The sequence below is a fragment of the Erythrolamprus reginae genome, chromosome 13 (genome assembly GCF_031021105.1).
Source record: "Erythrolamprus reginae isolate rEryReg1 chromosome 13, rEryReg1.hap1, whole genome shotgun sequence".
NCBI lineage: Eukaryota > Metazoa > Chordata > Lepidosauria > Squamata > Dipsadidae > Erythrolamprus > Erythrolamprus reginae.
The window spans coordinates 11981088-11991367 of NC_091962.1; the positions used below are offsets into that span (position 1 = coordinate 11981088).

Here is a 10280-nt window from a genome sequence, read left to right on the forward strand (position 1 = left end):
TAATTTTGCAAACTGGGGCTGAGCCGGCGTGAGTTTGTGCCAACTTGTGCATCGAACAGAATGCCTTGTGCAAAAACGAAAAATCTCTCCTTCTCCTCCTCTTTTTCCTTCTCCTCCTCTTTCTCTTTCTTCTTCTTTCTCCTTCTCCTTCTCCTCTTTTTCCTTCTTCTTTCTCTTTTTCCTTCTCCTTCTCTTTCTTCTTCTCTTTTTCCTTTTCCTTCTCCTCTTTCTCTTTCCCCTTCTCCTCCCCTTTTTCCTTCTCCTTCTCTTTTTCCTTCTTTCTTCTTCTCTTTCTCCTTCTCCTTTTCCTTTCCCCTTCTCCTCTTTTTCCTCTTCCTTCTCTTTCTCTTTCTTCTTCTCTTTCTCCTTCTCCTTTTCCTTTTCCTTCTCTTTTTCCTTCTCCTTCTCCTTCTCTTTCCCCTTCTCTTTCTCTTTTTCCTTCTCCTCTTTCTCTTTCTCTTTCCCCTTCTCTTTCTCTTTTTCCTTCTCCTCTTTCTCTTTCTCTTTCCCCTTCTCTTTCTCTTTTTCCTTCTCCTTTTCAATCTGCTTCTCTTTCTCTTTCCCCTTCTCTTTTTCCTTCTCCTCTTTCTCCTCCTTCTCTTTTTCCTTTTCCTTTTCTTTTTCCTCTTCCTTCTCTTTCTCTTTCTTCTTCTCTTTCTCCTTCTCTTTTTCCTTTTTCTTCTCCTCTTTTTCTTTCTCCTTCTCTTTCTCTTCCTTCTCTTTCTCTTTCTTCTTCTCTTTCTCCTTTTCCTTTTCCTTCTCCTCTTTCTCTTTCTCTTTCTCCTTCTCTTTTTCCTTTTTCTTCTCCTCTTTTTCTTTCTCCTTCTCTTTCTCTTTCTTCTCTTTCTCCTTCTCCTTCTTCTCCTTTTTTTCTCCTTCTCCTTATCTTTCTCTTCCTTCTCCTCCTTCCTTCTTCCTTCCTCCTCCTCCTCCTCCCCCAAACTGAGGGGAAGCCAAAGGACGGGCTCACCGCCACGCCCGAGGCTGCCAGGGGCGGGGGTGCCGTCGGTGGGAAAAGAGTGGGACACTCTCTGCCGAGGGAGCGGGGCCAGTCTCAGAGTCTGAGAAAAGCCTCGCCGTTTCCCCTTTGGTGTCGTGCCCAGCCGAAGAGCCTTGCCGGCTGGGGCTGAGCTGGCATAGCTGGAGGTGTTCGCCCTGCCTGCTCCGTTGCCGCGCCTAAACCTTCGGTCAGAATGCCCTCTTCTCTTCCCCACCACGCCCGGCACCTCGCCTGCCCACCCCTTGCTCAGCCGGTCGAGCCTGCTTGGCAGAGAGCGGAGGGGGAGGCCTCCACCGAAAAGCCCATTCCTGCCCCTACCCACCCTCTTTTCCCCCCTCTGTCCTGGCACAGGCAAACAACCCTCCTGGCGGGCACCCAAATGCCAGGGAGTGGCCACCACTCAGACCGAGCTGGCTGGCTCCCACCCACTCCCCCCGGGGCGAGAAGGGGCATGCCTCGGTTTCACCTCCTTCCTGCTCATCTGCCCCCCAGAACCTGGCCCCACCTCTCCCTCCGGATCCTCGCCCAGGACACCTGAACAACCTGGGCAAGAGGGTGGCGAGAGAAGGCAGGTGAGCCCGCGATGGTGGTGGCGGCGGTGGTGGTGGGACAGAGTCCATTCTACTGCCGAGCCCAGCGTCCTCTGCTCTGGGGCCAAGAGGGCCTCTGAGCATGGGCGGAGGGCGAGGCGGGAGGGTGGCGGAGCTGGGCCTGCAGGTTGGCGGCAGCGGTGGTGGGTTTGTTTGGGTTTTTTAAAAAAAATCTCGCCTTCGCCAGTCGTTTTTATTTGATTTATATGGATAGGTAAGTTTTTAAGGGGATCTATTTGAGGATTTGGAACGATTGGGAAATTGGCGAATTGCCGGCTTTGGGTTGTGGGCGTTTGGAAGGAAGGAAGGAGAAAGAGAGAGAGAGAAAGAGAGAGAGAAAATACTGGGAGCTGAAGCCCACCCCTCTTGAAGCATGTTGGTTGAGGGATTCAAGGAAGGAAGGTGGAATGGAAGGAAGAAAGGAAGGAAGGAAGGAGCGAGGGAGGGAAGGAGGGAAGGAAGGAGCGAGGGAGGGAGGGAGGGAAGGAGGGAGAGAAGGAAGGAAGGAAGGAAAGAAGGAGCGAGGGAGGGAGGGAAGGAGGGAGGGAGGGAAGGAAGGAAGGAAGGAGAAAGAGGGAAAAGACAGAGAAAGAAAGAAATCTGAGATTTGAAGCCCACCCCTCTTAAAGCATGCCGGCTGAGGGATTCTGAGAAGGAAGGATGGACAGAAGGAGAGAGAGAAATAAATTGTGGGAAGTCCACCCCTCTTAAAAGAAGGTCCAACTGTCTTAACGTATGCTGGCTGGGGAATTCTGGGAAGGAAGGAAGGAGAAAGAGGGAAGAGAGAAATAGAGAAATAAATTCTGGGAGTTGAAGCCCACCCCTCTTGAAGCATGCAGGCTGAGTTCTGAGAAGGGAGGAGGGATGGAAGGAAGAAAGGAAGGAGAAGGGGGACATAGAGAAAGAAAGAAATCCTGGTAGCTTTAAGTCCATCCCTCTTAAAGAAGGTTAGTTGGGGGATCCTGGGAGTTGAAGTCCCCCTGCTTTAAAGCAAGCTGCTTGGGGAATGTTGGGACTTGAACCCACCCCTCCAAGGCTTAGTAAACCTGTCTTAGCTCCTCCTAGATGATGCCACCCTACCCAATTGGTCTACGCTCAGGACAAATCCTGACACGGCTGGGGCGAAGGCCAGAGACCTCTTTCTCCCATCATCCCCAGCCCAGGTTGGAGGGGGAGAGGAGAGGGAACTACATTCAGTGCGTCAAAGCGGTGCCGCCTCCTACGTCTCTCTGCCTCCTTCGACCCAGCGGGGGTTCAAAGCCGGCTGCCTCCCCCAGAGGCACCCGAGGCGCAGAGGGCTGGCAGGCGGCACCCCACTTATCTTTCCTAGGAAATCTACTCGATTGAGTAACTATCAAGCCCCTTGATCTGCGCCGCGGTGTAACCTCTGGCGAAACCTCTTCCTCCTGCGTGGAGAGGCACCGACTCCGTCACTAGCGCACATCCTCCTTTGCCCTGAACCGCCTCCAGAACGGGATCCAACCCTCCTTCGCTCTCAGACTGAAAAAGAAGAGAATTCTATTTGATTTAGCAAAATTGACACCGCCAGAATCTTGCCTGTGTAGTTCTCGTCTACAATAGAGGCCTGGTTTCTGTCGCTGAGCTCGGAAATGTTACGGGGTTGATGTGTGAGCAGGGGGTTGGACTATAAGACCTCCAGGTTCCCTTCCGGTTCTTGTTATTCTGGTTTTGGGTCCAATCTTTTCTTGGAAACCAACAGTGGCAAGGCAGGGAGGGAGGGAGGGAAGGAAAGAAGGGAGGGAGGAAGAGGGAGGGAAGGAAAGAAGAGAGGGAGAGAGGGAAGGAAGGAAGAAGGGAGGGAAGGAAAGAAGGGAGGGAGACAGGGAAGGAAGGAAGGAAGAAGGGAGGGAAGGAATGAAGGGAGGAAGGAAGAGGGAGGGAAGAAAAGAAGAGAGGGAGGAAGAGGGAGGGAAAGAAAGAAAGGAGGGAGAGAGGGAAGGAAGGAAGAAAGGAGGTAAGGAAAGAAGGAAAGAAGGGAGGAAGGGAGGGAAGGAAGGAAAAAAGGAGGGAGAGAGGGAAGGAAGAAAGGAGGGAGGGAAGGAAGGAAAGAAGGGAGGAAGAGGGAAGGAAGGGAGGAAGAAAGGAAGGAGGGAAGGAAAGAAGGGAGGAAGAAAGAGTGAAGGAGGGAAGGAAGGAAAGAACATTAGAATAACAAAAGACATAATGATGGATTGTGTGGGTGGGAAATAAATAAATGGATGGATGGAAGGAAGGAAAGAATCATTGATGTGTTCTATTACTATATCTTCTTTTCTATTCTTTCTTAGATATATTTTACTATGAGTATCTCCTCTATAACCTTCACCATGTATTTTACTATGTGTATATAGATATATACCCACTAAAACCCTCATTTTGTATTGGACTAACTAACTAACTAACTAACTAACTAACTAACTAACTAACTAAATAAATAAATAAATAAATAAATATTAAAAAATAAAAGAACAGTAGAATAACAAAATAACAGAGTTGGAAGGGACCCCGGAGGCCTTTATTCTACTCACGCAGTAACATTTCAGACCAACGATTTTCCGACCTCTTCCCAAAAAAACAGCGATGGGGAAGGGAGGAAGGATAGCAGAATAGCAAAACAACGGAAGGGACCTTAGAGGTCTTCTAGTATCTAACCCCCTACTCAGGCCGGAAACCCTGCAACATTTCCGACCAACGATGCTCCAGTCTTTTCTTTAAAAAAAAAAACCTGCCCAGAGGATAGAGCAGCCGTAACTTCTGGTGGCAAGTCGTTCCACTGATGAATTGCTCTCCCAGAACCAACTCTGTTGTTCGGTCCAGGAACTGCCCCACTCACACCGCTTATTCTCCCCCCCCCCCCATACAGGTGAAGCAATGGGTAGCCCGGAAGACGACCTGATCGGCATACCTTTCCCGGAACACAGCAGCGAACTACTGGCTCACTTGAACGAGCAGCGGCGACGAGGGATGCTGTGCGACGTCACCCTCCGAGCGCAGGGACGCGAGTACCAAAGTCACCGGGCGGTCTTGGCCGCCTGCAGCCGCTACTTCCAGAGGCTTTTTGCCGGGCCCGGCATGTCCGTGTGCGAGCTGGATTTCGTCGGGGCCGACGCCTTGGGGGCCCTGCTGGACTTCGCCTACACCGCCACCCTGACCATCAGCACGGGCAGCCTCTGCGAGGTGCTGCGGGCCGCCCGGATCCTGGAGATCCCGTGCGTCATCGCCGCCTGCGTGGAGATCCTGCAAGGGAACGGTTTGGAGGCTCCTGTGCCGGATGACGCCGCTCGGGAACGCGCCCGGCGTTACCTGGAAGCCTTCGGCACCCTGCCCAACATGGAAGGGGACCTGGCCGAGCCCCTCACCTGCCCGGCTCCCCGCCGTAGCAGGAAAACACGCAAGTTCCTGCAAGCCAAAGGGTCGCGGCTCAACAACCACATCGCGGAGGTGTCGCCGTCGTTGTCGCCGTCGTCCACGGGAACTCAGGAACGCCCCAGTCCGCCCAGCCAGGCGTCCCCTGCCCCAGCGTTTAGCCACCCCCGTGAGGAAGAGGAGGAGGGGGCCATGTCCCTCTCACGCGCCTTTCCCTTCCCGTACGGCCTCTCCCCAGAAGACCTGGGTTCAGACGACGAGCCGACGGATCAGGAGATCCTAAACTACATGCGTCGGCTGAACCCGGAGGGGCTGCCTGTGGGTCTCGAACCGCCGGACAAGCTGGTACGCAAACGGCGCTCGCAGATGCCCCAGGAGTGTCCCGTCTGTCACAAGATTATCCACGGGGCGGGCAAGCTACCTCGTCACATGCGGACCCACACCGGGGAGAAGCCCTTCGCCTGTGACGTGTGTGGCGTCCGTTTTACCAGGTAAGGAGTAGACGTCGTCTCAGGAGGGGCTGTCGCATCTGAGGCCCTTCCCCAAATTAATCCCAGTATTATTAAGAGGCTGGGCATCGAGTAATTGGTTTTGGGTAGGCCAAAAGATTCCCCGTTCGTGGATAATTTTGAGACGGAGGGAGGGAGGGAGGAAGAAAAAAAAGGGAAGGGGGGAGGAAGGAAGGAAGGAAGGTGGGAAGGGAGGAGGAGGGAGGGAGGGAGGGAAGGAAGGGAAGAACTAAGGAGAGAGTGAAGGAAGGAGGGAAAGAAGAAAGGAAGGAAGATGGCAGAGAGGAAGGGAGGACAAAAGGGGAAAGAAAGAAGGAAGGAAGGAAGGAAGGAAAGAGTGGATAGAGAAAGAAAAGAAAGTGGAAGAGGAGGAAAGGAGAGAGAAACAAGACAGGTAATAAAATAAGAGAAAACTCAAAGCAAGTGTTTCAGTTGACAGCATAAATTTTAGACAATTGTGGTCGTAACCTGGGGCCTACCTAGAATTGCACCTCCATTTTCCTGCCATTCTAAGGCCTAGGCTAAGCGCGAAACGCCTCCCTCCACTGACCCCCGCCTCCCTTCCCTCTCCTCTCCCCAGGAACGACAAACTCAAGATCCACATGCGCAAACACACCGGCGAACGCCCCTATTCCTGCCCGCACTGCGCGGCGCGCTTCCTGCACAGCTACGACCTGAAAAACCACCTCCACTTGCACACGGGTGCCCGCCCCTACGAGTGCTGCCTCTGCCACAAGGCCTTCGCCAAGGACGACCACCTCCAGCGCCACCTGAAGGGCCAGAACTGCCTGGAAGTTCGGACCAGGCGCCGGCGGAGGGGCCCTGACCCGGAGAGTGATTCCCTGGCACCCGCCGGCATCCCTCTGCCCTCTGCTCCACTCAGCTTGACAAACGGCCGCGCGGAGGAGCTGCACCACTACTGGCCCACGGGGGCGGCCCCCATATCGCCCGCCCCCAAAGAGGAAGAGGAGGAGGAAGAGGAGGAAGAAGGGGCCATCGAGGGGTTACAGAGCGACGTCCCGATGGCAGAGGTCCAGACGGCGTGACGTCCTTTGCCGCAAGACTCGTTTGTGCACTATCGCAATTCATTCGCTCGACCGGACTGTCGGTTGTGGGGTGATACGGCACTCCCTGGACATTGTGACGTAGACCAAATGCACTAGGACCCTCTTCCCCCACTCTCCCGATTCCGTGCCTTAAGCAGCCTATAAAGCCAAGGGGAGTGGGGGGTCAAGTGGACAGGTGGGGTGAACGGTGGGCATCCAGGGCCCACTGGTGTAAGTTTGCTCAGGGCGTCTCAAATAAGCATATACAGTGGTACCTCTACCTACGAACTTAATTCGTTCCGTGACCAGGTTCTTAAGTAGAAACGTTTGTAAGAAAAAGCAATTTTTCCCATAGGAATCAATGTAAAAGCAAATAAGGCGTGCGACTGGGGAAACCACAGGGAGGGTGGAGGCCCTGTTTCCTCCCAGGAGATTCCTAGAGAGGCCCCAAGGAGGCTTCCCCCTGCCTTTTCTGGCCCTGTTCCCAGGAGATTCCTAGAGAGGCCCCAAGGAGGCTTCTCCCCACCTTTTCCGGCCCTGTTTCCTCCCAGGAGATTCCTAGAGAGGCCCCACGGAGACTTCTCCCCGCCTTTTCCAGTTACATTTTCGGAGGCTTGGGTTTGTAAGTGGAAAATGGGTCTTGAGAAGAGGCAAAAAAATCTTGAACACCTGGTTCTTATCTAGAAAAGTTTGTAAGTAGAGGCCTTCGTAGGTAGAGGTATCACTGTATATATATATATATATATATATTTATATTTGCAGGGAGGGAAGTTCAGTCGAATTTTGCTTCCCCGACCGATGAAAAAAACCCGAATGGGTTGTGGGGCAGGGAGGAGCGGGACTTGGGGTGGGGTGGGGGATATTTGGGTGGGGGCATCGCTTCACATTAGGAAGGAGAAAAGAGTAGCAACAGGGGGCGATTTCTTCTTTCCCTTCTCTGTTCAGGATATCGTTTTAGGATCAGGACGGGAGAGAAGAGACAAAGCAGATTCCTTTCCCTGTCCAGGTGTCCAGAAATTCAATGCTAAACAAATTTTCTCGCTCACAGGATCCAAGATCCATTTGAATGACATGTCAGGGCTCAGTTGTTGCATTTTGAGTGCCCCCCAAACCACCACAACTTCAGGAAGTTACAAAGAATAAAATATATTTCACCCACCCAATAAGATCATTCCGAACAGGCTCTCTACAAAGCAAGGGGGCTGACCTGGCCCCCTACTCTCAGTCCCATCATCCACCCTTGTTTTCTTCCCCCCTGCTGATAATCCTCGACTTATAAGAATTCACTTTGCGACTGTTCGAAGTTATAACAGCGCTGGAAAAAAAGGGCTTTTTCACACCTAAGGACTGTTGTAACACCCCTGGTGGTCAAAATTCAGAGGCTTGGTTCATACTTACGACATAGTGTCCTGGGGGGGTCATTTTGATCCCCCTTTTGCGACGGTCTGACAAGGGGGAGATAGCTTCACTGAACAAGACTGCGGCGCACTTAGCAATGGCAGGGATTCACTTAACAAGAATGGTCATAAAACGGGGTGAAAACGCCCTTCGACATCTATCCCCCTTAGCGACAGTCACTTTTGATTACGTCGAGGATTATATGTTACACACGCAGCTCCAATTTCCCTACCGGAGCTACAGTGTGGCCCGTACCTGTAGGAACCCAGTCACGATGTATTCCGTCGAAAGATTCCCGCCCGATCCCAGAGATCCAGTTTGGGAAATGGGATTCCTTGGATCAAAATTTGGACCAATCTCTGCACTTTAAAAATTAAACAAATAAAAAAGTTGGCTCTTCTATGACATGTGGACTCCAACTCCCAGGATTCCTGAGCTAGCATGCATTAGCTCAGGAATTCTGGGAGTTGAAGTCCACAAGTCATGGAAGAGCCCACCGCCTGCGCTCTGCTGCCCCCTGGTGGCTGCCTTGCACGGTGCAGAGAGCTGCTTTCTGAACGCTCGCTCGGATCCTTTATAGCTTGGCCCCCTAACTTCCCATGAATGTGCTGCAAAAACCCACCCCACACACCCAACTTCCTACATCCGTCCATAAATATTTAGCACATAAATATGGGAATCTCCCCCATCACTCGAGCTTTGCCCCCTCCTTCCTCAACCAAAGGTACCCCCCCCCCGTGGGAGTTTGCACAAAAAACGAATATTTTGTTTTTAATTCTATTTTTTAAAAAAGAAAACTCCTTTTTTCGGGAGTTTTAGCCCTTTTTTTAAAAGAAACTCTTTGGCATCCTTTCCCTTTTGAATTTCCTGACTTGATTGCACTAAAAATACGCCTTCCTGGTGGGAATTTTCTCACTCTTGTCTTTTATTTTTTTCTTTTGCACACTTTCCTCGCATTTTTCCTGGAGTCTGAGAGATAAAGTTAGGTGTGTATGCGTGTATATATGTGTGTTTGTAAGTGTGTGTGTGTACGAAAACCTGCAGGAAGCTCCCGCCCTCCAGAAGTATTTGCTAAGAGTTAATCTGTATTTAAGAGAGATAATATATTATATCCCCCTGTTTCCATCCACCCCCCCTCTCCTTCCAGGAAAAAGAAGAAATAACTGAATTTTCCTTAGCCTTAAAAGTGCCTTTTGCATTTAAACTTGAATTAGCTACTTGAAACCAAGGAAGGAGGAAGAGAGAGAAAGAGAGAAAGTTCCTGATTATTTTATGCAACGTTTCCTGTCTTATTTCCTCGGTTTCCCCGTTGGAAGATGGTTTTTTTTTAATGGTCTGTTGAGTAAATCACTCCTTCTCTTACAGTGTCCTACCTGGCAAGGGTGGCGCTAGTCGAAAAGTGGGGGGAAAGCATATTTACTCGGACTGTTTGGGGAAACAGGGACTGTTCCTGCTCCAGTTTTAAAGTTTTTATTAAATAAATAAATAAAACTATTGTTATTGTTGTTAAGTGTGCTGGAATTCCAGATATTATTATTATTTTTCGATCTGTGCCGAGGGCTTGATAATAAAATGGAGAGCAGGGAACCGTTGTCGCGTTGTGTGTTGTGTGTTATCTTTTGCTCATTCCCCCCCCCCCCCTGCAACACGTCCAACCTTAGATTTCTACCGTAAGGTCCAACTTATAAAACGCCTTTTTGGATGTCTTCAGAACCGGTAGTGGGAATTTGCCGCACTTCCCTTGCGGTAGGGAAATGTGAATAGCCTACAATTCCAAATAATAAATAGAAACATAGAAGATTGACGGCAGAAAAAGATCTCCTGGTCCATCTTATAAAAAGACCTCATGGTCCATCTAGTCTGCCCTTATACTATTTTCTGTATTTTATCTTAGGATGGATCTATGTTTATCCCAGGCATGTTTGAATTCAGTTCCTGTGGATTGACCAACCACGTCTGCTGGAAGTTTGTTCCAAGCATCTACTGCTCTTTCAGTCAAATAATATTTTCTCACGTTGCTTCTGATCTTTCCCCCCAACTAACCTCAGATTGTGGCACCTTGTTCTTGGGTTCCCTTTCCTATTAAAAACACTTCTCTCCTGTCCATCATCCAATCCACCCCCTCTCTCTTTCCTGCCTTCCTTCTCCTCCCTCCCTTGCCTCTACTGGTCTGTCTATTTATCTGTCCATCATTCATCCATCCATCCTGTCTATTTCCTTCCTTCCTTCCTTCCTTCCTTCCTTCCTTCCTTCCCTCCCTCCCCATCCTAAGCTGCATTAACAGAGGGATACACTCCAAGACCAGGGAAGTATTAATACCACTCTACTACACCCTGGTCAGACCACATCTGGAGTACTGCATCCAGTTCTG

At 50.7% G+C, this 10280-nt stretch overlaps 1 protein-coding gene across 4 annotated transcripts in view; it reads left to right on the forward strand.

The window, feature by feature from the left end:
- The window catches only part of ZBTB7B (zinc finger and BTB domain containing 7B), an 18165-nt gene extending 10827 nt beyond the window's left edge, over positions 1-7338 (forward strand). For 2 of the 4 annotated variants that reach the window (XM_070766789.1, XM_070766787.1), the window contains exons 2-3: positions 4454-5447; positions 6046-7338. In XM_070766789.1, the coding sequence (XP_070622890.1) occupies positions 4462-5447; positions 6046-6511 (1452 nt within the window). In that variant the 5' untranslated portion in view covers positions 4454-4461 and the 3' untranslated portion in view covers positions 6512-7338. Of the gene's footprint in view, positions 1-1491; positions 1573-4453; positions 5448-6045 lie in introns of those variants that run through there. The other 2 variants (XM_070766788.1, XM_070766790.1) reach the window with 2 other exon arrangements.
- The last annotated feature ends 2942 nt before the right edge of the window (positions 7339-10280 follow it).